The 27,220-nt window shown below is 36.1% G+C and overlaps 1 protein-coding gene across 16 annotated transcripts in view; it reads right to left on the bottom strand.

The window, feature by feature from the left end:
- The window catches only part of LOC121868978 (bromodomain adjacent to zinc finger domain protein 2B-like), a 390,896-nt gene that overhangs the window by 13,079 nt on the left and 350,597 nt on the right, over positions 1 to 27,220 (bottom strand). For 14 of the 16 annotated variants that reach the window (XM_042370010.1, XM_042370013.1, XM_042370022.1 and 11 more), the window contains 5 exons: positions 15,631 to 15,803; positions 14,710 to 14,867; positions 13,540 to 13,687; positions 9,005 to 9,214; positions 6,979 to 7,151 (listed from right to left, as the gene is read on the bottom strand). In XM_042370010.1, the coding sequence (XP_042225944.1) occupies positions 6,979 to 7,151; positions 9,005 to 9,214; positions 13,540 to 13,687; positions 14,710 to 14,867; positions 15,631 to 15,803 (862 nt within the window). Of the gene's footprint in view, positions 1 to 6,118; positions 6,174 to 6,978; positions 7,152 to 9,004; positions 9,215 to 13,539; positions 13,688 to 14,709; positions 14,868 to 15,630; positions 15,804 to 27,220 lie in introns of all 16 variants that reach the window. The other 2 variants (XM_042370025.1, XM_042370019.1) reach the window with 2 other exon arrangements.

Genomic DNA, 27,220 nt, shown 5'->3' with positions numbered 1-27,220 from the left:
CTTTTCAACGACCAATTCGACTTATGACAAAGTCGTCGGGACAGAACCCCGTCGTAAGTCGAGGAGAGACTGTATACTATATACAGTATATACAGTAACTGTAATCACTTTTTACATCTTTTAAGACTTGTGATGGACGTGTGGTAGGAGAATAGTGGGTCTCATGTTACTCTTTTCTCAATTGGAGTGGAGGTGGGGTCGGGGGATTAGTGGTCTTATATTACTGACCCGATGCAATATCAAGTCACAATCATCCATTGTCGGGGTGGGGGATCAGAGTGAAAGCACTTCACAGTCACTAAAACAGGGAAAGCACTTCCCAGCCAGAGTGAAAGTAATTCACAGTCACTAAAACAGAGTACAAAGTGCACTTCAGTGACGTCCTCTCATAATAGAGAAAGAAAAAAAAAAAAAAAAAAAAAAAAAAAAAAAAAAAAAAAAAAAAAAAAAAAAAATGATGATAACCAATAAATATTGAGCTCCATTTTTTACACATATAAAGCCAAGAAGATGGCCACGAGGCGGCGTTTGGGAAAATGAGCAACGTTAATGCAAATTATCGCAGATGGGGGACATTGTAAATACAGGTTTACCTGTAATTTACTGCCTAACACATTAAAAACTTTTATAAAATACTAACTAGATGAAAATATGTAGCTAAAACTATTAAGGAAAACCTTATCAAAGTTTAACACAGCCACCAGTTGCAAAGACCCTGGCTGTGTCATGCATGGCTGCCCTCAGGCCTTATCATAGTAACTCAGCCAAGTTGGGAACGTTCCCCCTCCTGGCCCTTAGTAATGCTCCCCCTCCCGCTCTCACACACAAAAAATGTTTATTCCCTTTATGTTTTTTACTTTATGAATTACTGCATTTCGTTTACTTTTTTTGCACATTATGTATGTAGGATTGTGTGTGCAGGTAACTGAGTAAAAAAAAAAAGTGAAGGTACAGTGAGTTCTGCTATAACGCGTGTTTTGATAACGCGAATTTGCTCTAACGCGATTTATGAATTTGGAACAATATTTGTATAACGCGAACGCTTGTTTGCTATAACGCGATTTTTGCTAACTATTTCTCCAATTTTGTGGTATTAACTGTGAATATGGTAAAGAAGAATATCTCCAAAAAGCGTTCTGATGATAGAATTCCCGGTGATTATCGTAAAAGAAAGGATATAACACTTGAAGAGAAGCTCGATGTTATCAACCTCAAAATCACCCTTCTCCCCCATCAAGTTACATTCATATTTTTTCAAGGTAAAGTGTTACATTTACTGAATGATTTCATTATTAGATATGAATGTAACATTTATTTAGACTGTGCTATCCTTTGTGTTAGGCTAACTACTAAATTTTTTCGATTTCGAGTAATCTGCACCTAACCCTATTTTCTCCATAAGCCCTGTTATTTCTATTACACGATTTTCTATAACACGATATTTTACAAGAACACAATTATCGTGTTATAGCAGAACTACCTGTAGTTAAGATTATCTACCCGAAACATGAGTTGAAATATAACCATAACAACTTCTACCTCAACTTGGTAGGGAGAGCGCTAGCAGGATGTGGTAATTTAGGAAAGTTATAGAAGCGAATTTTAGTACAGTCGGCCCTTAACATACGCGGGTGTAGCATACACGGATTTGCAAATACGCGGATTGCCCTGCCGGAGGAATATTCTGTACATTGAAGCAATTGAAGTACATTCAAATCGCGCGCCATTCAACTCGCGCGCGGCACCGAACACGGGACACCGCCCGCTCCCGCAACCTCACACACACACACGCATAGCTCTCCCTCACTCAGTCAGTCTCACTGTAACCACACTTGTGTTGACATCAGCATTGTAGTTGCAAAAATATTACATTTCTGTGAATGTATTATATCAAGCACAGTATGAATAGAATATCACTAATATAAGAGTATTTTAACCGAAAACTACTAAAAAAACGAGTAACATATCTTGAACATCGGAAGCTTAGGTAAAGTCTTTTGTTTTCATGTCGTTTATCCTAATTTACTGTACATTGAAATGCATTACGTTTCAGCAAAACACTATTTATTTCTGAGAATATGGAAATGTAATATTTTGCTGAAATGACGAACGTATTACAGTGGAAAGTGACGAAAGCAATGACTTGCTTTCTTTCGTTCAAAAGATGTTACCGCAATCGCTTTTCGAATGGTTTTCTGTTTAAAAACTGTTGTATTACAATAATATTCTATCCTAATTCACTTGTGATGCAACAGTTTCTTTAACTGAAAACCATTCGAAAAGCGATTACGGTAACATCTTTTGAACGAAAGAAAGCGAAAGTCATTGTTTTCGTCACGATTTTATCCCACTTTCCACTGTAATACGTACGTCATTTCAGCAAAAATATTACATTTCCGTGAATGTAGTATATTAAGCACAGTATGAATAGAATATCATTGTAATATAACAGTATTTTAACCGAAAACTATTAAAAAAACGAGTAACATCTCTTGAACATTGGAAAGTTAGGTAAAGTCTTTTGTTTTCGTGATGTATTTTATCCTATTTTACATTGAAATACATCACGTTTCAGCAAAACTACTATTTATTTCTGAGAATATATTCATTCAGGCACAGTTTAGGTAAAATATACATGTGCTGTAACATTTTTTTAAATGAAAACGATTCGAAAAACACGTACCCTCTAGCCCTGTTCAAGGAGAAGACTGGGAGGAGCTGTTTTGTGCTTAAGACGATGACAAGGAAAATGATTTTGATGGATTTTAATGAAAATATTCAGAAAAACCCTGGCACTGTCAAGGAAAGTGGCTGCTGAAGGTTTCCAGGACATGGCAGAGGACGAGATTAGGGAGCTAAATGAAGAGCACGACACTGAGCTGACCGAGGAGGATCTAGAGGAGTTAGTAGACTCAGGCAAGGAAGAGGAAGCGAAAGGGAAAGAGGATGAGGAAGAGCACCAAGAAATAACGTTGGAGAAGTTGGGGGAGATGACCAGGAATATTGAGGCACTGAAAAACCTGGCCTATAGTATGGACCCCTCCATGGTGCGTGCCCTGAAATTCATGCGAGGGATGGATGACGTTTTTGCTCCATACAAAAACATCATGGAAGAAATGAAAAGAAAGAGACGACAACTCCCCATCACCATGTTCTTTGATCACCGAAGGAGAGATTTAACACTATCAATCACTGGCAGCAGTGAGGAAGCAGCTGAATCCACCGTCGCCCCCACTTCACCACCCGTTAAGGAATTGAGTGACGATGAGCCCGATGACCCCCGTCCTGTCGCCGAGGATAGGCACTGTACAGTAAAGTGAAATTTTTATCTCTTTTTTTTAATAGCTTTTCTTGCCATGTTTATTGTTTGTAAAAATGCACAGCACAGTACAGTTCAGTACTGTACATAGGAAGTGGAGGTGCAGTTGTTCACAAAACATTTGTGTTTGTTGTTGGCAGTAGTGACGGTGAGGAGGTGGAGGGGTGGAGGAGGCGGAGAGGGAGCGGAGGGAGCGAGCTGGGAGGAGTGGTGACCTTGGACGCGGGAGGAGGGACGAGTGGAGATGCCAGCCAGTACGTTACGGGTGTATTAATTGTTTTTATAGCTATTTTTGCATTTCAATAATAAATACTATACATTACGTTTCAACGAAACTACCATTTATTTCTGAGAACATGGAAATGTAATATTTTTGCTGAAATGATGTACGTATTACAGTGGAAAGTGTGATAAAATTGTGACGAAAGCAATGACTTTCTCTTTCTTTCGTTCAAAAGATGTTACCGTATTCGCTTTTCGAATGGTTTTCAGTTGTGGGATTATAAGGCTAATGATAGGATAGAATATTATTGTAATACAGTACGAGTACAACAGTTTTTTAGCTGAAAACCATTCAATAAGCGATTACGGTAAAATCTTTTGAATAATGAAAGAAAGCGAAAGTCATTGTTTTCGTCTTGATTTTATCCCACTTTCCACTGTAACATGTACATCATTCCAGCAAAAATATTATATTTCCATATTTATTTCTGAGAATACGTATATTCAATCAGTCACAGTTAAGGTAAAATATACTTGTGATGTAATATTTTAATGAAACTACGGTATCGTAGTTTTCTTTTGTTTCAAATTTAATTAACAAAGATTGATGTTTCAAATGTAATTAACAAAAATTTATGTCCAGTATCTATAAATAAACTTTAATAAATGAATACTTAATGTTTTACATCGTCCTGTGCTACCATACCATGGATTTGGCTACTTTGGGCTTGCTATGATGACGCAAGAGATCTGCCCTGGCAACTATACCGACACTCACAGCTGGTGGTGCGTTGGTGCATCGTTTCCATTGTTTACTGATAGTTACTGGTAAATATTTTTCAACCTAACGAAACTATTACCCGTTTAGAGGTCAACCCCCAATTTTTTGCCAAATAATTTGGTCTTAAAAACTCGAAATACACACACAGGTATATACGGTAAATAAGGAAATGGGGGGCCAGGTTTTTTTTGGGGAGGTGAAAATACGCGGATTTTTATCCTCCACGGGTATCTCTGTTACATAACCCCCGTGTATGTTAAGGGCCGACTGTATATCGAACATTCGTATAGTGAGGGATACCTGTATTGGACTTAGTAAGGAGTGGTCTATCAAACTCTGAAGCTGTGGGTCAGTTACCTTAGTAAAATGATTGATTGATTGATTGATTGTGGTAATAACATCCCTGGCGGTGCAACAGCTTAGGTTATATGTCGCCGAATTAAAATAAAAGCTTAGAAGACTAAAACCAAATAGTGCAAGGTAAAAAGCATTAATAATAAATAGCACAAAACTTTTGTAAAATTCATTTAAAGTTAATAGATAAAAATCCAAGATTGTGTAGAAGACCGGCTTCCTCCATGAAAGAGAGGATGTCCCACCCCTCCCGGCACTGAGAGAGGTGCTAACAATGAAGATCCACAGGGGTAGATCCAGGGGGGTGGGGGTCCTTGGGGTCCGGACCCACCTTTTCATTAGACAATTCCAATACTCTTTGCATTGTATTGTATTCAGGCATTTTTGTATATCAAGAAGCAATTACAATTGACCTCAGAATATTTTCTAATATCAAGTGCACCTGGCTTCAAAATGGCCATGATATTGGTCATATTTCAAAAGGAAATTCTGGGGGGGCTCACAGCGCCCCCGCAATGTCCCCCCTGGGTGGGGTAACTATGCTCGCCATGTTCCCCCACTCACAACTTCTTGGACTCCCCCCTTTTGATATTCCTGGATTTGCCTCTGCTCCACCAGGTGTTGAACAGTCAATGGGACCAGGCAATGATAACAATGGTGAGGGAGTGCCCTATCCATTAAAAAACCATGTGTCAGTAGTGTGGGACAAAGCAGTCTCCCAGCACGACAATCCCTGATATCCCCCGGCACCCAAACTAAGGTGTATGTGGTAGAGCTTGTTTGCTCCAACAGCTTCATGTAAAAAAGGGGTTATACTGTATAAAGGGGGAACCCGAATATATGCGAATTCACACTTACGCAGGGATGCAAGGAATGTAACCCTCGTATACTCTGAGACCCAACTGTATACAGTAATCGTTCCATTAGATGGAATCTTCAGTTCCTGGAACTCTCCAATAGCCTAAATAAATTTTTATCCTTTCAGGAAATACCAAGAAAACTATTTCCATTCCGGGCATGGGAACGAATTTTCTGGGAGTTTCGAGAAATTGCATCATGCTCCGACGTGTCTCCACATGCCAGGTGCATGGGTGACCCTATCTGCTTGGGTAACTTGGGCCACAGGCTCATGTGCTTCGTTCATATTCTGCTGCCATTATACAAGGTTGTTACCTCACTTGCTGCTGATTTTGCTTACAATTTGTATTGTACAGTACAGAACAGTGTACTGTACGGTACTAAGTAATGTATGAGTACACCGCTACCACCTGAAAAAGTTTACGGATTATTTCACAGTATGTTCTTATCAATACTAATGGGCAGTGCATGAAGGAAGAGGGAAATTACAGAGTAAAAACAAGGCACACACTAATAATGAATGCAGAGAAATATCAAAACCTGACCTAACCTCCCAACCTAAGCCAAAATATAACAAAGCTTACCTTAATATTGAGGTGGATATAACATTGGAAGACGCAGTGCGCGGGAACTGAACCACTGTAATGTCAGACAGCCATTAGACCTGTGGCTCCATATTTGACAGTGAAAAATTTATTTCTTCATGTTCAGAAGTCGTAGAGGCTTGAAAATAATGCCATTGTATCAGTTTTTTTAAACGTTTTTACCCCATAATTTCCCTCTTCTTTCATTCCCTGCCCATTAACAAGTGATTTATATCGGAGATATAGGAAAAAAATATATTGTCACTCCTTCTGAACTAGTTACAATCACCAAAATAACAAGTAAGTATAGTAACAACAAAGGAAATCCATAAACGTTTATCTTGGGGTAGCGGTTTCCTCATAAATTACCCTGTACTGTAACCAAGAATAGTGTTAAAGCAGTGCTAAGATGTAAAAACTGATAATAGTTACATATACTGTACTGTACATTCAGTAAGTGTGAAAGTACTGTACATACAGTACAGGAATCCGCCGTTTAGTGATCGTTCACTTAGCGATAATTCAGTTTAGCGATTTAAAATTTCTAACACCCTTGGTTATTTAATGTTCTGTAATTGTTCAGTTTAGCGATCTTCGACTAATGGGGAAACATTATACTTTCAAGGCCAACACTAAACCACTTGGAAAGGGGGCTGCTAATTAAGATACTACCTATGAATCAGCCAACCTGAAGTTTTAGAAATGATTTGCACATTTCCAGGATGTACTGTACTGCTGACCAGTTGTGAGAGGCATTGCAAACTCTATCATAAGAATAGTATTTGAGAAGAACTGAGTTTTGTCTCTTCTCCTTTTACAGCTTTCTAACTTCCAGCATTCTTTATTGAGACACAACTTACGTATTATCATCCAGCTTCTTCTTAATGGCTGAGAGATCCATGGGCTTCTTGATGATTTTTTTGTAGGTTGGAAATTGCCGAGTGTTAACAGGCAACAGAAATGGCCAGGCATCTTCATGAACCTCCAACTCCGATATAATACTTTTACATGCTATTAAGTCCTTCTGTTCTTTCTGTAGAGAGAGAAAATAAAATGTTTTAAAGTATTTGCTAATTTAATTTTTATGTATTAATGCTGTTTATCTGAAAGGTTAACTGTCTGGCATGTGTACAGTATACTGTACTATCATACATTTTTCCTACAGTAAAAGGAGTTTACAGCTACATAAACCCTTGTATAATATCCAAACAAATTACCCCTGAGGGAGTTATGGTCTTTTTACAAAGATTCACAATAAATGTCTAGCAGAATGGAAAGATGACAGAATTTGGAATAAACTTATTGAAAGAGAAACATATTTACAGGATTTTGAAAGGGGATAAGGATCAGGAAGCCCATGGCTTACAGTGTACATGATATAATAAAAACAGGGGAAAAACAATGGTGAATTTCAGTATGAAATGAATATAAAGGTAATTATTTTAATATCAGATAAATGAAGGTTTTTTACCTAAAATCACTTTGAACTGACCAAGACATATTTGGAGTCCGTCTACAATACTTGTCAACAACCAGGTCCTAATAGCGACACCCACCCACCCACCCACCCACCCACCCACACACACACACACACACACACACACACACACACACACACACACACACACACACAGTAGTACCCCGATTTACACGGTCAATTGAACCCACAGGGTACCGCGGAAAGTGAAAAATGACGCTGTTTACACGATTGTGCATGTCGTCTGAACGTTGGCGGGCCATTCAAACCCGTCGAAATTCGAATTTCCGCCGTCAAAATTTTAAATTATGTAGTGTTTTTTTTGTGTCCAAATAAAAAACGGTGAATTAAAAACTCGTAAAATTTGAGAAGCTACTGTACGACATTAAACCCTTCAATATGTCTTCAAAGAGACCACGAAGCAGTGAAAGTGGTGCTAACTTAAGTGCATGTCACTATCTGTCCAGGAAAAGGGTGAATTTCCATGGTCTGAAATTTCATGGTCCGGCACCGTCAGTCCCGAGGTTGCCGGACTAGAGGTAGATCTATATTCATTCATCTATCTATCTATCTATCTATCTATTCATTCTTATCATTCATCTATCTATCTATCTATCTATCTATCTATCTATCTATCTATCTATCTATCTATCTATCTATCTATCTATCTATATATATATATATATATATATATATATATATATATATATATATATATATATATATATATATATATATATATATATATATATATACACAGTGGTGCCTTGGTTAACGAACACAATTCGTTCCACAGAGTCGTTCGTTAACCGAAAATTTCGTTAACCGAATCCCTTATTTCAATGGGATATTGGGTAATTGGTTCCAGCTCACAGAAAAGTACATACAAAGTATAAACAAAATGCAATAAAGTACACTTACTTTGAGGTGTGTATGTAGAAGGCTCCTGGTTGATGATGATGATGGGAATTAGAAGTGGGGTGGAGGAGAAGGGAGAAGAGAAGGAAGTGGGGATGGAGGAGAAATCACCTTTCAGAGCATTAACATTCAGTGGGGACTTACTGTATATACTGTTAACAATGAAGTTGAAGTGGGCCAAAGTGATATCAAAGAACTGTTGTAAGTACTGGGTGCTTTTTAATCCCAAATACATTTCTACAGCACATGAGATACTGTTTTTATTACATTTACAGGTCATGATACTCTAATGTTTACCAAAAATACAAAGCTGAAACACTATGACTATGAATGTCTTCGTATCTCTCATCTTTCATTCCTTACTCACCTTGTCTGTCAGTAAGCACCCAGGCATCATGATGTTGCTGCTGGCATGTATTATTCTTCTTACATTTTATTAAGAAGAAGAAGGAAAAAATGTAGGTAAGTACACCTAAGTGTAGCATTCTAACCTTTTTATTGGCACGCTCCTTTTTGGATGTAGTGGCAGGAGAAATGACACCTTGAGAATCCTCAAGGACATCTGCTGTGGCATCTGTTGATGCATTTGTATTGGCAGAAACAGAAGAATTGTTACTCTCGCTGACTTTCTTTGCTCTTCCTCGTCTTCCTCTTGGACTTTTACTTGTGCATGCAGGACAGACCCATTTGTTTCGTGGTACCTGTTAATGGGTGCACAATGAAGAGTTATTAGATAATGAGATTCTACTCCACCTTGTATATTTTCATCATTAGGCCCCTGATTTATTCACTCAATTTATAAATTCTGAGAATACAATTTTAAGCACAGATTTTCTCTATGTACAGTCATGCGCCGGTTAACGTCCGACTGAACAATGTCCGATCGCATATACGTCCGTGCCCCCCAAAAAAAAAACGTGACGCCTGTTGGACCACCACTCCACGACCCCCTGACGGAGACACGATGATCCTCCCCATACTGGTCAGATATTAAGTGTTAAAGGAATATGCTTCCTTACAAAGGCTTTTCTAAGCATTTGCCTACAGGTGAAATGTTAACCTACATCTAATGAGGATAAAATCTTTCACCTACAAATTGACAATAACACATTTGCTGTAATCAGACATATCTAGTTGCCTCAACAATTGCAAGTTGCAATTGGGGTTGCAATTTCAAATTCTGTGGCATTACTAAAAATAGTAAAGTTTCTGGTGCACTCTAAGATTAAGAGAGAAAACGGAGGACTCAGGCGTCCTGATGTGAGAGAAAACGGACTCGTATGATGGGGGACCAAATAAAAAAAGCATAGCTACATGTTTTGTGGACTACAGTATTAAGCGTACCCTTTTCATCACTTTGTAATAAACCTAGCCATGCCTATGTGTGTTTATGATATTTACCATAGCATTATATATATATTTAGTGGGTCTAAATGGTCATAAAATGGGAAACTTGGGGTTGGGTCTTGGGTGCCTGGAACCAATTAGAATAAATCCCATAGGTTCTGTACTTTCGTTATCGGCGGGGTCCCAATTAGGCGCGATAACCAAGGGATGACTGTGTATACTTGTGACACTGGCCAGTTGCTTCTGGTGTTATGGTACAGGGGTACCAAGTGACAGCACTAGGATCCCGCTTCCTCTATCAAGGAATAAACAATTAAAATTTTAATTGAAAAAAAAAAAAAAAATCAAATAAATTACTATCTTACAAGAATCCCTCCAATGTAAGTTATATTCACCCAGGTTGTTTGGGTGGCAAATTATGAGAAGAGCTTAGTCACTCTTAAGTAATGATAAATAAACACGCAGGCAGGCCTTCAGTGCCAACTGTCAAATCTTATCTCAAATAAATAAACAAACAAACGCCAGAAATTCTGTCACCTCACCTCCCGCCCCCTTCCCCACCACCCTCGTGTTCAAGATAAAAGATTGGTGATTTCTTTATGTTTATTTTATGTAATATCTCAGACTAAAGTTACGATAATATAATTTGCATTGCTGAAATCCTTGCAAGACAGAGATTAATATGAATAAAAACGTCATATATTTTGCTCAAGATATAAAAATGTAGTACATTAGTGAACAATACTGTAGTACATTTTATAAAAAGTTTTTCAACAGTATTTTTGGGTAGATTTACATAAATTTCTTCATTTATTTTCACCCATTTACATTCATGCACCATACTAAAATAAACGTAAAATAAATTAGTGCAAAGCTAGACTGCACATGTACTAATTTGATTACGGAACTAAAATTGTTTTGTCTTGTGTGAATTCCAACATGTTTATATTCAAATAAATCAGTATCTTACAAGAATCCCAGCTATGTTAAATATATTTCTAGGTCATATCACTGGCATTTTAAAATGAGAGAAGCTTAGTAGGACTGTTAAATAAACACACAGAGACCTTCGCCTCAAACTTATCACCTCTACCCCCAACCCCTCGCTGGGTGGTGGAGCCGTCAGTCCCCCCCCACCCACCCCCAGCCAGGCTTTTAGGCTTACATTTTTTACCTTATATAACATCTCAGACTAAAGTTAGGAGATTATAATTTGCATTGCTGGAATCCTTGCAAGACAGCCAATAATTTGAATATAAACGTCATATATTTTGCTCAAGAGATAAAAATTGTTGTACATAAGTGTACAGTACTGTAATACATTTTATAAAAAAGTTTTTCAACTGTATTTTTGGGTAGATTTACATAGATTTCTTAGGGCAAAGCTGGAGTGCACATGTACTAATTTGATTACAGTATTAAAATTGTTTTGTCTAGTGCAAATTATAGCATGTTTATATTCAAATTAATCAGTATGTTACAAGAATCCCAGCTATGTTAATTATATTCACCCAGGTCATTTTACTGGCTTTTTATAAGAGAGAAGCTTTGTCACTTAAGAACTGATAAATATACACGCGTTAGACATGGGCCTGTGCCAACTGTCAAACGTACTACCTCCCCTCCCCCCACGCCCCCTCACTCGCTCCCACCCTCTCTCTCCCCCATCTGCCCGGCGTTGCTGGAATCCTTTTAAAACAGTGAATAATTGTAATATAAATGTCATGTATTTTGCACAAGAGATAAAAATTAATCACCTGTATCACATTACAGTAGTGATTTAAGAGTAAAAGTGTATATGTACGTATATAGTATTCCACATACACGTAAGTATAAATAAAAAGTTTATGTGAAGATCGGACAACGTCCATTTCCATTAACACCACGTTTCCAAGAACGTATCTAGGACGTTAACCGGCGCATGACTGCATATATATATCAACCATAATCACTTAGCAACTACCTGTATGTAGGAAGTGAATAAAGACCCAGGCAAAGGGAAAAAAGAAAGTACTGTGCAATTTATATTAATTTTACTTTAAAGATAGTTTAAAAAATACTTTATATATTATGCATTCTATTTTGTGTTAGTGTGAGTTTGAAGATTGGCCAGATTTATAATTAGTTTTCAAAGTTTGTTTTATTTGAATTGAACAAGGGTATCTGTCTAGCTAACAAAATACTTGCCATGCAACTTGGGGAGAGGTTGTGAGAATTGACCTCAGAGATAGTACCTCCCTGATACAAGAGGATGCAAGAAACTGTGTAACTTTGGAAGCTGTCATCTGGTAGGCATGACTAACCCACCCAATTATGGAAAATGGCTGTAAAATGGCAATCATGATTATGATTATATGATCATCATTTTTATCAATGTTTTATTGCAATTTTCCGTGCTTGTGTGAGTTAGCTACAATTAAATGATGGCAGCTGTTGAGTAAATGAAGAATGGGATCCCCCCCCCCTCCCACCAACCCAGAGACTGCAGCAAAGTTCAGGGAATGGGCATAGCTCTGGTGATCCAGTTGGCATCAGGCATAATGAAGCAAAGTTTTACGGCTGGATGTCCTTCCTAATGCCAACCCAAAGTGTGGGAGCTGCAACCCCAGGGTTCAGCTCCCTGGGATAATTAAAGAATACCCACCTCCCTTTATATATTTTAATGATCATGATGTGATGGTGATTATATTATATATTTTAATAATCATGAAAATTTTCCTATGTAGCTTTCGTCTTAGCCCATTTTTATATTTTATTGTACTGCCTTTATTTACAAGACCTATGCAAGCTAGTACAACTCCTGTTTATTTATTTGTGGTAACATTTGATCTTTATATTCTAGGTGAATCATTTATTAAGGCCTTAAACATGCCCCTAGAAAGTTTTAAATGAGTACATGAAGTAAATCTGCTGTAAAGTGAAAGAAAACAGTGATGACACTCAGTGAAAAATTACAATTATTAGAAAGATTAAAATTGCCATCATCAACATCCTAACATTCTATCATCAGTGGTGAGTTCAAGTACAGAGTACAGGTATAGTTTATATACATATATATTTTTTAAGACAGTACAATACATCATAATTTCATTTTATAATGTTTATATTATACAGTACACTAGGCATCATACAGGATATCTTTATTGTCTTTTATTATAGTTTAAATTTAGTAAAATTTAATTTTCCCCTTTATCGACATTGGTGTAGCCACTAACCCCATTTTCCCCACTAGGTTTAACCACTGTGGTGCTATAATAGTCCATGTTCTGAATTATGCAATCCTGTGTGAGCCAATAATACCCTTTTGAAAACCTCTCATGTTCCACACGCCAGTTACAATTCAGCTATGATAGTGGATAGTAGCACATCAATGTAATAATGAGTGACAGATTGGTGTAAACATTTGTTAACATACTGCCTTATAGACATACAGTATCAGGGTAAGTATTCTTTCTCTATTTTTATTGTAGATTTACATATTCAACTATTATTTCAAAGTATGTTTTATTAATCTCAAAGACCTTATTGTGTGTGCACTTCAAAGGTTAAGTATTAACATCGACAGTTTTGACATTCACAGCACTTAGACAGAACTGCCTAACCAATCAAATTATTATTCCTAACTACAAGCACTACACAACCTGCATTCAAGAATATGAGAATATATATTGGCACAAACCTTGGCTAGGTTAGGAGTTATACAGGCGGTGTGATATGCTCTGGGACAAATAGAACAGTGAACTAAAGTTCGCCCTTCTGTCCCTCCACACACTAAACAGTGCCGCTGTGAAGTATCACTGAACTTATTCACACACTCATAACAATACCTGGAAAAAATAAACAAAAACAAAAATATTCATAAACATAGTTTAAGAATGAGTGGTGTTACTAAAAAAACCAAAAGAGAACTTAAATATTTGTATGGTCAAATTTCTTCATTGAATAACAAACAAAGAATTGTTGTAAAAAAATACTGTAGGGTGATAAATAATTGTTGTCAAGTAAATCATATAAGACCATAGGTCTTAAAAATTGGACAAATTGCAAGGTGTATTAAATCAATGACACAATCTTGTTACAGTAAAGGGTATCTCATAAGCTGTGTACCATAGGAAAAATATAGTACACTACTACGGCCAATTTTCAAATATTTCACCATCTACTTCAAAACACACGTTGACTCTATGTGAACAAGATGCTTCAACTTACATTAGCATATCTCTGGTAATCTTGATGCATTCAGATATGATGACAGATTTTAGGTGTTGTTGATTAAATTCTTTTGTAACTGATCACAGTGTAGCATCTGGCTCTATGTGTACATAAATATCAAGCTGACTCTTTCCTTTAGTGTTAAATTTCTAAGCCATTTTTAATGATTTGTCATGATTCCTATGGTCTCCTATGGTGGTAACTTAAGAGACACCCTGTAGACGTTTAGGGTGATATGAACAACTTACATAACAAGTGCTAATACACGAGAAGAACAAGGAAGATCTTCCAGGGAAAGGAAATAGATGATCAAAGATTTAATCTCAAAAAGGGCTAGCAGGAAATGAGGTAAGTTTATGCATCATCTATTCAAATGTAAGATTCATAATATACCTAACAAAAAGAAACTGAGCAGTGTGTTACAAGACTATGGTGCGAGAACAAAGATATGTGAGGCACACTGAAAGGAGTTCTATAAAATAGGTTCATTATGAGATATACTTACAGGTAACAATGACAGGCAGGTTAAAGACTCTTATTGGAGGAAAACACATTTAACACAGAGATATGGCACTACATTTTTAACTTGTACCTTTACAAGCAACAAATTAAATAAATACAATAGCATGGAACTTACCAGTCACCATCAGGAATGTTGTTCATGGGTGGTTTAAAGCAGTGGGTGTGATAACCCTTGTCACAGCCATCACAGAGAAGCAGCTTCTCCTCATGGTCTCCACTATGGCAGAACTGGCAGTACTGTCCAGATGAAAAGAGTGAATCACTTGATGTTTCCTATAATTGGGAAGGACAAGTACTGACTATAAAGAGCAGTGGTAAGTTTTATGAAACTACAGTATTTATCATCATCATCTGCACTTTCCCCCACAGTCAAAGTAAAGTGGTTATCATATAACAGTTTTGAGTGACACACAATGCCTTTAATTAAGAAATGAGCTGTTTGAATTTAACCTTCTATTCTTAAAGATGAAACATTATCAATCTTACATACCATTTACATATGGGAAACAGGTGCACTGTGCTTTACAAAGATCTTAATAATACAGTATATATATATATATATATATATATATATATATATATATATATATATATATATATATATATATATATATATATATATATATATATATATATATATATATATATATATATATATATATACATACAGGGGTACATATATACACAGTATAAAAAATAGTGTAAATGTAAAAGAGGTTACAGGGTAAACGCATTAAGTACAAGAAAGCTTTCAGTAAAACTGACTTCATTTACACTAACCCATTCTGAGATCAACAGAGTGAATCACTGATGGTGAATAATGCTTGAATAATTATCTTTTAGCATTGCTCCCTATGATGTTTGACCATCTTGATTTTATCTCCACTTATAATTTCACTTCATGCATTATCCATACATAATATACACTTAAATTTCCCAATAATTGACAATATTCAAAGCATTAAAATTTCAAGATGGTAAATACTATTAAAATTCCAGTAAACAAACTAGCACCATACTGTGTACAAATACTCACAGCTTTCATTATACTCTTATCCCAAGCAACTGCTGTTTCCAACATATATGTACACATTGCTAGTTGAGCAGCAGTTTCAGATTTGCTTACTGCTTCTCTCCATATCTGTAAACCCTTTGGTGATTCCTTTGTCTCCTGTGTGCACCCTTCATTCTTTGGGTTGGGTGGCACTCCTAAAAAAAATAATATTACCAATAATTATCAGCTACACACAGAAAAAAGTTGCATTTAAGGTGGTCAAAATATACTGATATAACTCCTTTCAATTTTTATGAAAAATGAAGGACTAAAGGTTGACTCCATTCATTATCAAGGAGATGAAGTGAGTGACTTGCACGATTCACACAGCTGAAGGAAGGCCAGACCTCAGAGTCTTGTTCTCTATAAACCAAGACATAGCTGGTGTTGTTGAGTCTCACCGGCAGTTACCACTGGGTACCTGGGACCTCACTGTGTGAAGGTTAGCTTGGGTACGATTCAGCTGTTACTGTTGAGTAGTTTTACACTGACTTAAGCACTGTTCACCACTATTCAACACTGGTTCCATTCCTTTCCTAAATGAAATAATAACTTCTGGTGAGAACTTGTTGATATCAAGGTGGGGAGGAGGGTTCAGGAGAGGGAGTTGGTATGGGCCAACATAACAGTTGACCTGACTGCTGCCAGACCAGCGCCAGGTACGTCTTGACCCTTTGGTGGTCAACAAGCAAGTATGTTAGCCTGTCTGAAGAAAGTGAGCTTGCTGACCCACCCAGCCCTGTCTCCTCCTCTGCTTCATCCAATCAATGTAGTCTACATGCATAATTAAAAAATTATTGAGGCCCTGTGTGCATTCAGCTGACTACATTAAAGGAAAGTGCACAGTAACACTTTATTCATTTTTCAATATTGATTACAGTAATACCCCGATTTACACGGTTTCACTTTACGCGATTCTACATTTACGCGGTACCAAGCCAAAACCGGAATTTCGTTTTACGCGGGTGAAGTATAATTTTTTATTTAGCTCATAAAACTCATACAAATTACCTGGCCAGAATATAATTTACATTGCTGGAATTCTTACAATATGATGATCATTTTGCATATAAACATCATGGATTTTGCATTAGACATAAAAATTTTAGATCTAATGTAATAATTTGGTTTGCACAAAGCAAATATTTTATCTTTTGTTTAAAATATATGAAGTTTACATTCAAAATATTCCCTGACCTGCAAGGAATCCAGAAATGCCAATTATATTATCCTAACTTTAGTCTGAGGTATTATTTTTTACCATGCCTTAAAATCTAGTGTTTTCACCTAAACATTTCTCAGAGAGGTAGGAGCCAGTGAGCTGGGAAGAGGGGGGGGGGGGAGTTGAGTCCATTATTTGAATTGACATTAACCTGGCGACTGTATTTCTCTTAAATATTAATTGTGTGTGCATACCATCATAAAATTAAGATGTTATTTTTACTACAACACAGGTATTGTGTCGGAAAAAGTGGAGTTTGGGGGTCGGCCCGGTCTCTATTTCAATTAATCCCATATGTTATGTTGTTCACTTTACGTGTTTCTCGCTTTACGCGGGCTCCGTGGGTTCAATTGACCGCGTAAAGTGAGGGTTCACTGTACTTTAACTGTACTGTATTTCATTTTAGAATTTCTATGTATTATTTTCGCTTTTTCGACTTGCGACCAATTCAAGTTACGACCTGGTCGTTGGGATGGAACCCCGTCGTAAGTTGAGGAGACACTGTATTGTATAATAATAAATTAAAAACAATATTATACTATATTTTAACTTACTTTGAGGTGTGTATGTCATATTCCCGGCAGCTTTGTTTACATATCAAACAGCTGATTGTAGAGGCAGTCGATGATGACATGCCATATTCTTTACAGAGTGCATTGGTTCTAATGCCTTCTTCATGTTTCATAATAATTTCTGCACTTTATATTATCAATACGAGAACTTAATTTCAGAATGACCAATAATTTGAATGTAAAAATGCAAAAATATTCTAGAGACCAACAAACTGGATGTTTACTCCACTGTAAACAAAGCTAAACTGAGAAGTGTTGGTGGGTGATTCGATCAGCTGATTGGCACACAAAAACTGTTCCCTGTACTGTATATATGATCAATATGTTAACTAAATTAGAATGAACAATAATTTTAATATAAAAAATGCAAAAATATTCAGGAGCACAACTTTCTTGATATTTACTCCACTGGAAACGAATGTAAACATAGAACCAATTACTGTACAGTTGTACCCCACTTAACGCGGTCAATTGAACCCAGAGGGTCCCGCATTAAGTGAAATCCGCGTTAAGTGAACAACAGAACATATGGGATTAATTCCAATAGAAACCGGCCTGACCCCCAAACTCCACTTTTTGAAGGCACATACCTATGTTGTAGTACAAATAACATCTTAATTTTATGATGGTACATGCACACAATTAATACTTAAGAGAAATACAGTCGCCAAGTTAATGTCCATTCAAATAATGGACTCAACTCCCTCCCCCTCTCACACTACACTGCTTGGGGGAAAACCACTAAATTTTAATAAATAATACCTCAAACTAAAGTTAGGATAATACAATTGACATTGCTGGATTCCTTGTAAGACCAGGAATATTTTGAATATAAATGTCATATATTTTGCACAAAAGATAACATAGTTACCTAGAGAAAAATTTTTATCTAAAAATTGTATGTTTAATGCAAAATATATGATGTTTATATTCAAAATGATCACCAAATTATAAGAATTCCAGCAATGTAAATTATATTCTGACCGGGTAATTTGTATGAATTTTATGAGCTAAAACAAATATCTTCAGTTAATAAAAAAAAAAATAATCTTCACGACACTATCTGTCAATCAAAGTACCCCACCTTGCCTCCCCCCCTCTTCCAACCGCGCGGTCAGTCCCAACCCTCCCCCCCACCCCCCACCAATCCTCCCTTCCAGAGTTTTTAACATTTAGTATTAAATAATACCTCAGATTAAAGTTAGGATAATATAATTGACATTGCTGGATTCCTTGTAAGACCAGGAATATTTTGAATATAAATGTCATATATTTTGCACAAAAGATAACATAGTTACCTAGAGAAAAAATTTTATCTAAAAATTGTATGTTTAATGCAAAATATATGATGTTTATATTCAAAATGATCACCAAATTATAAGAATTCCAGCAATGTAAATTATATTCTGACCGGGTAATTTGTATGAATTTTATGAGCTAAAACAAATATCTTCAGTTAATAAAAAAAAAAATAATTCTTCACAGGGTAACAGATGGTCGGTCGGTCCCTCCCTCCCCCCCACCCCCCACCAACCGTCCCAAGGAGATGTGTGGGATAACCACTAAATTTTAATAAATAATACCTCAAACTAAAGTTAGGATAATATAATTGACATTGCTGGATTCCTTGTAAGACCAGGAATATTTTGAATATAAATGTCATATATTTTGCACAAAAGATAACATAGTTACCTAGAGAAAAATTTTTATCTAAAAATTGTATGTTTAATGCAAAATATATGATGTTTATATTCAAAATGATCACCAAATTATAAGAATTCCAGCAATGTAAATTATATTCTGGCCTGGTAATTTGTATGAATTTTATGAGCTAAGACAGGCAGTCAGGCAGGGTGGCGGGTGGGGCAAATCTAAAAATAGCTTCTCGAGCCGGACACTCACCGCGTATATGTGGAAAAAATCCGTGTTAAGTGAAAGTTCAGCTCTGGCGAGGCACCGCGTATATGATAAAACGCGTTAAGTGAAACCGCGTTAGGTGGGGTAATACTGTATTGGCGGACTAGCGGATCAGCTGATGTGCACAGCAGAGTGTGTTTCTCGTAAGGCTTTCGTTAATAGAAGTTTTGTTCGTTAATGGAATTGAAAATCCTTATGGGAGCTAATTTGTTAACCGAAATTTTGTTAATTGGACCATTCGTTAATCAAGGGACCACTGTATATATATATATATATATATATATATATATATATATATATATATATATATATATATATATATATATATATATATATATATATATATATATATATATATATAGTACATACATACATACATACATACATACATACATACATACATACATACATACATACATATATATATATATATATATATATATATATATATATATATATATATATATATATATATATATATATATATATATATATATATACAGGTTGTACCTCTCTAGTCCGGCAACCTCGGGACCTGACCGGTGCCGGACCATGGAAATTGCCGGACCATGGGAATTCACCCTTTTCCTGGATAGATAGTGACTTGTACTTATGCTTGGAAGCACTAGCACCACTTTCTCTGCATCATGGTCTCTTTGAAGACATATTGAAGGGTTAAATGTCGTATAGTAGCTTCTCAAATTTCGCAAGTTTTTAATTCTTAACTTATTTTATTGGAACACACAAAAAAATAAATAAATAAAAATTTTGACAGCGGAAACTTGAATTTCGACGGGTTTGAACGGCCCGCCAAGGTGCAGTCAACGTGCATAATCGTGTAAGCATAGTCATTTCTCTTATGTGCAAAAGATTCATTATTGTTTATTACTGAATGTCTTTTTTATTGAATTATTGTTTATGTGTGCAAAATGAGCAATACAATTCATTAATAATACGTAGAATATTAAAACACACGAGGAAATGACACAGCATTGTTTTCGTTGATTACAAAACCAGTGACTGACTGGTTCTACATATAAAACTGAAGAAATTAAGACCTTGGCTGTAGCTGTAGTAAAATTAATATGGTCATTACTTTACATAAGAATATGAAAGCAACACTTATTTACTGTTCATATATACAGTATTACCCCGCTTTACGCGGTTTCACTTAACGCGATTTCTCATATACGCGGTGCCTCGCCAGAACCGAACTTTCACTTAACGCGGTTCATCTACTCATATACGCGGTGAAGTATAATATTTTTTTTTTTTATTTAGCTCATAAAATTCATACAAATTACCCGGCCAGAATAAAATTTACATTGTTGGAATTCTTACAATATGATGATCATTTTGAATATAAACATCATAGATTTTGCATTAGACATACAAATTTTAGATATAATGTTTACTCTGAGTAAATATGTTATCTTTTGTGCAAAATATATGACATTTATATTAAAAATATTCCTGGTCTTACAAGGAATCCAGCAATGTCAATTATATTATCCTAACTTTAGTTTGAGGTATTATTTATTACTAAAAAGGTAAATATTCTGGTTTTCCCACACATCTGGTAGGGAGGGTTGGTGGGGGGTGGGGGGGAGGAAGGGACCGACCGACCATCTGGCACGGTGTGAAGAATATTTTTCTTTTTTTTTATTAACTGAAGATATTTGTTTTAGCTCATAAAATTCATACAAATTACCCGGCCAGAATATAATTTACATTGCTGGAATTCTTACAATTTGATGATCATTTTGAATATAAACATCATAGATTTTGCATTAGACATACAAATTTTAGATATAATGTTTACTCTGAGTAAATATATTATCTTTTGTGCAAAATATATGACATTTATATTCAAAATATTCCTGGTCTTACAAGGAATCCAGCAATGTCAATTATATTATCCTAACTTTAGTTTGAGGTATCATTTATTAAAATCTAGTGGTTTTCCCCCAAAAATTTTTCAGAGAGGGAAGAGCCAGCAGTGTAGTGTGAGAAGAGGGGGAGGGAGTCGAGTCCATTATTTGAATGGACATTAACCTGGCGACTGTATTTCTCTATTTCTCTTAAGTATTAATTGTGTGCATGTACCATCATAAAATTAAGATGTTATTTTTACTAGAACATAGTTGTGTGTCATCAAAAAGTGGAGTTTGGGGGTCGGGCCAGTCTCTATTGGAATTAATCCAATATGTTCTGTTGTTCACTTAACGCGGTACCCTGTGGGTTCAATTGACCGCGTAAAGCGGGGTACAACTGTATTTTAATTAATGTGTCTGAATTTGTTTTTATTGAATTAATGTTTGTGTGTGCAAAATTAACAATACAATTTATTAATAATATGTGGAATATTAGAGGAGACGAGACGGCTGCTGGCATTGTTTAAGTTAAAGCGTGAATAGGAAAAACCGTAACTAACAACGTATACAACCTTAGTGCACCTATACTGTACCAAACAACCGACCAGCTGCGGCACCACTCATCCCCTCTTTTAACTTATTTAATAATTCAACTTTCTTTGTGAGGGTCGTCACTGACTTCTTCCTTTTACTTTTCACTTGACTAGCATCACTAGCACTGACACTAGGTAGTCTTTTAGGGGTCATTCTCACATCGAAACACTAAAGTTTTGAGAGTACAACATGAAATGCTGTGTGTGATGATTTGATGCGCTGCAGGAAAAGGCTTGCACGTTAGCCATCATCTGTTTACCACGAATCGTCGAAATCGCGAATTGCAAATCCGCGAATGGCAAGGTTCTACCGAACAGTAAATTCTCGCACTTTCAGACCTCTCAAATCTGGATTTCAGTCGGTCCGGACTGATGTCTGGATGTGGCAAATTCCTATCCGGTCTCTCTCTCAGTCCGTATGCCGTGTTTACTCCCCCACAGCTAAAATGGACCCAGTCTGCTGGGCCAAGGCGTGAAGTGTTATGGTTGTTTTTAAACTTGTATTTTTGGGTCGATATACGTAACTTTAATAATTTATTTTTATTCAGTTACATACACACACCATCTTACATACATTTTGTGAAAAAAGTAAAAGAAATAATTGTCATAAGGGCAAACACCTAAAAGGAATACAGTCACCTCTCCTTTTACACGGATTTAATTTGCACTAGTAATAAATTAATACCTACAGTATTGTTAAAAATAACACAAAGTTCTTTGAAATAACAGAGTTTTGAAAAGAGCGCCATTGTGCCGGCAGCTTAGTTCAGTACCTCATTGTTTTCCTACTAAACGAAAAAGGAAAAAGTAACATCACCTGAACCTCAGCCATCGACATATGGCATCTCGAAAGCTCTCACTTCTCCTCCCCATCACCTGTTCTGTCATCTGGTTCAGAGGACTCCCTTTCCCAGTATCCCTCACCTCTCCTCCACCACTACTAGTCCCAGCACGCCATCCCAGCCATCATCCAACATAAATGTTATAAAAAAAATTTTTTTTTAAATCTATTTTCTTATTACTGTATTCTTAGGTTTGCTTCTAGTATTGCTTTATTATTATTTTTGTATTATCATTGTTGTTATGTTATTGTAAATAAAACATACTGTTAAATAGATAAAAAAAATAAAGTCTTTAGGGAGCATTTCCCATAACCCCTGCCATTTCCTTTATTTCTTATGGGATAATTTATTTTGATTTACAGGTATAGGTTTTTCTTTATTTACAGGGGCATTGACAAGAAAGTAACTACTGTGTAAATCAAGAGATGGCTGTATACATTTCTTTGCACACGAGTTTAGCTGGCTCAGTAAGGGAGGTAGACAGGGGAGCAGGGAAAGGGGGAGCGTTGCTAGGGAGATGGAGGAGGTAGCATCACTGCTGGTCTGCGTTGCTATGGCTAAGCAGGGAGTGTTTGCAATGGCGATTGTGTTAAAACTTTCATTCAGCTTTTAATTACTGGTTTGGAAATACAGTAAAGCCTCGAATAACGACAGTAATGTGTCCTTCAATATTGCAGTGCAAGGTGAATCATCATATCGCAAATCGTTAATTACCATTAAAATAAAGCAATAACAATGAGATGCATTCCCAAGTGTGACCTGTTCATATCTTTTGCGTGCCTTTTTACCCTCTTTACCCCGAAAAACAATACAATTAATGAAAATTGCAAACTATGTTCTTTAAATAATGTTTCTGAATGCACCTTATACAATATAAATGAATAATAATATGGTCACACAAGAGGAGACGGGACGCCATTGTTTTTGTTAGTGTTTACAGCCGGGAGTCCGAGACGATAGTTCTACAAGAGAAAATGAAGAAATAAGACCCTGGTTGTAGCTGGAGTAAAACTAATGTAAAAAAATTAATATATATGGTTTTATTAAGTAATGTTATTTAATGTTAATAAATGAAACAATAGAAGTAGCTAACCACTAATGGCAAAGAAAAAAAAAGTGAGTTGGATTGGGAATGCCAACATATAACGTGCGCATTTAAGGTTACCACGTCATTTATCTTTTTAAGAATACAGTGGTCCCTTGGTTAACGAAAGGTTCGATTAACGAAATTTCAGTTAATGATTTAGCTCCCATAAGGATTTTCAGTTCGATTAACGAACAAAACTTTGATTAACGAAATCCTTACGATAAACACGTTTTGTTGTGCGCATCAGCTGATCAGCTGGTCGGATAGTCCGCCAATACAGTAATTGGTTTTATGTTTACATTCGTTTCCAGTGAAAAAAATATCAAGAAAGTTGGTCTCTTGAATAATTCTGCATTTTATATATTAAAATTATTGTCATTCTGAAATTTAGTTAACATACTGATAATATATCCAGTACAGGGAACAGTTTTTGTGTGCTCAACAGCTGATTGAATCACCCAACAACCCTTCTCAGTTTAACTTTGTTTATAGTGGAGTGAACATCGATTTTGTTGGTCTCTTGAATATTTTTGCATTTTTACATTAAAATTAATGGTCATTCTGAAATTTAGTTAATATATTGATAATATACAGTGCAGAAATTATTCTGAAACATGAAGAAGGCATTAGAACCAATGCACTCTGTAAAGAATATGGCATCATCATCGACTGCCTCTACAATCAGCTGTTTGATATGTAAACAAAGCTGCCAGTAATATGACATACACACCTCAAAGTAAATTAAAATATAGTATTCTACTGTCTTTAGTTTATATTTAATGTTTTGTTAATTATATTACTGGTATACAGTACTTTGTATGTACTTTTTCTGTGAGTTGGAACCAATTATCCAATATTCCATTGAAATAAGAGATAAAGTTAACGAACGACTCTGTGGAACGAATTGTGTTCGTTAACTGAGGGGCCACTGTATGTACAAGAGATTCATTCTTTTTTCTTACTGAATATGTATTTGATTGAATTTATCTTTATACAGTCTCTCCTCGACTTACGACATATTCAACTTACGACAACCCGGACATACGACGGCCATGGTCATATAAAATATTTTTCTCATTAAGTATTTTTGAGTCCTGACGTTAGTGATTGCACTGTGTACCGAAAAATTTTTCGTTTGTAATTCCCTTTAAAATGGCTGGCAAGTGTAAAAGTGAGAGTTCTCGTAGTGCTGAGAAGAAAAAGAGACACCCATTTTTTAATATCTATGTATTAATTTTGCCTTTTTGACTTACGACCTGATTGTCGGGACAGAACCGTCTTAAGTCGAGGAGAGACTGTATATGCGAAATGAACAATACAATTCATTAATAATACGTAGACTATTAAAACACACAAGAGGATAAGAGACGACGACATTGTTGTCAGTGTTTACACCCATAATGTCAGTTATCCACCTGAAACTGAGGAAAATAAGACCCTGGTTGTTGTTGTTGTAAAATTAATGTAAAAAATATGTATGTTTTAATTAATGTTATTCAACGTACAGTAAAAGTAACCACTGATGTTAAAGAAAAAAGTGGGACTGATTGTGGATCGCCAATGTATACTTGCGCCCTCAAGGAAACATTGTCATTTATCTTAAGAATATGTACAAAAGATTCATTATTGTTTATTACTGAATATGTATTTGATTGAATTAATGATTATACAGTGATACCCCGTCAATTGAACCCACGGGGTACTGTGTAAAAAGAAAACCGAGAAAATGGAATAACAGAACATATGGGATTAATTCCAATAGAGACTGGCCAGACTCCCAAACTCCACTTTTTCCGACACAATACCAATGTTGTAGTAAAAATAACATCTTAATTTTATGAGGGTATGCACACACAATTAATATTTAAGAGAAATACAGTCACCAGGTTAATGTCCATTCAAATACAGTCAACCCTCGCTTTACGCGGTCCCACTTTACGCGTTTCCACGTTTACGCAGTACCCTGCCAAACACGGAATGCTCACTTTCCGCGGTGTGTGTACCCTTTTACGCGGAGAGCGGAGCGAGCAGGGTGCGCACAAGGTCGCCCAGTCATCAAAACAATACCGAGTTCTTCACCCGCCACCCACCACAGCCGGCCCAAGTCAGTGATAGTGATAATGACAGTGAGGATATGGACTTATATGGACTTTGAGGGGTTTGACAAAGAGGCCCTGCAAGCCTCTGTGGTGGGTAGTGATACAATTGACACAAGTGATACAGGTGAGGGCCAATAATCTGCCCTCTGCCTCGGAACCAACCCCCCATCCCCGTGTGCCCAGCCATCTTTTCTACTAATGTAAGTGTTAAAAAACCTAATATTATTGATATTTCTCTTAATTATTAATTGTGTGTGCATACCATCATAAAATTAAGAAGTTATTTTTACTACAACGTAGGTATTGTGTCTGAAAAAGTGGAGTTTAGGGGTCGGCCCAGGTCTCTATTTCAATTAATCCCATATGTTATGTTGTTCACTTTACGCATTTCTCACTTTACGCGGGCCGCCGTGGGTTCAATTGATCGCGTAAAGTGAGGGTTCACTGTAATGGACTCAACTCCCCCCCCCCTTCCCACGGCTCGCTGGCTCCTCCCTCTCTGAGAAATGTTTGGGTGAAAACACCAGATTTTAAGGTATAGTAATAAATAATACCTCAGACTAAAGTTAGGATAATATAATTGATATTTCTGGATTCCTTGCAGGTCAGGGAATATTTTGAATGTAAACTTCATATATCTTGCACAAAAGATAAAATATTTGCTTTGTGTAAACCAAATTATTACATTAGATCTAAAATTTGTATGTCTAATGCAAAATCCATGATGTTTATATTCAAAATGATCATCATATTGTAAGAATTCCAGCAATGTAAATTATATTCTGGCCGGGTAATTTGTATGAATTTTATGAGCTAAAACAAATATCTTAACTAAATAAAGAAAATAACTTCACCCAGACATCTGTCAATCAAAATAACCCCACCTCCGCCTCCCCCCCTCTTCCCAAGCTGCTGGGTCCCTCCCTCCCTCCCTCCCTACCCCCCACCTTCCATCCCTACCAGAGAAATGTTTGGGAGAAAACAGTATACAGTATTTACATTTTTAGTAATAAATAATACCTCAGACTAAAGTTAGGATAATATAATTGACATTTCTGGATTCCTTGCTGGTCAGGGAATATTTTGAATGTAAACTTCATATATTTTGCACAAAAGATAAAATATTTGCTTTGTGTAAACCAAATTATTACATTAGATCTAAAATTTTTGAGTCTAATGCAAAATCCATGATGTTTATATTGAAAATGATCATCATATTGTAAGAATTCCAGCAATGTAAATTATATTCTGGCCAGGTAATTTGTATGAATTTTATGAGCTAGATAAAAAAATTATACTTCAAACGCGTATATGAGTAGATGCAACGCGTAAAATGAAATTCCGGCTCTGGCGAGGTACCGCGTAA

This window comes from Homarus americanus, unplaced genomic scaffold (assembly GCF_018991925.1).
Source record: "Homarus americanus isolate GMGI-L3 unplaced genomic scaffold, GMGI_Hamer_2.0 scaffold24694, whole genome shotgun sequence".
NCBI classification, from domain to species: domain Eukaryota; kingdom Metazoa; phylum Arthropoda; class Malacostraca; order Decapoda; family Nephropidae; genus Homarus; species Homarus americanus.
The sequence above is the reverse complement of the archived record's forward strand: the minus strand, read 5'-3'. Positions and strand labels throughout refer to the sequence as shown.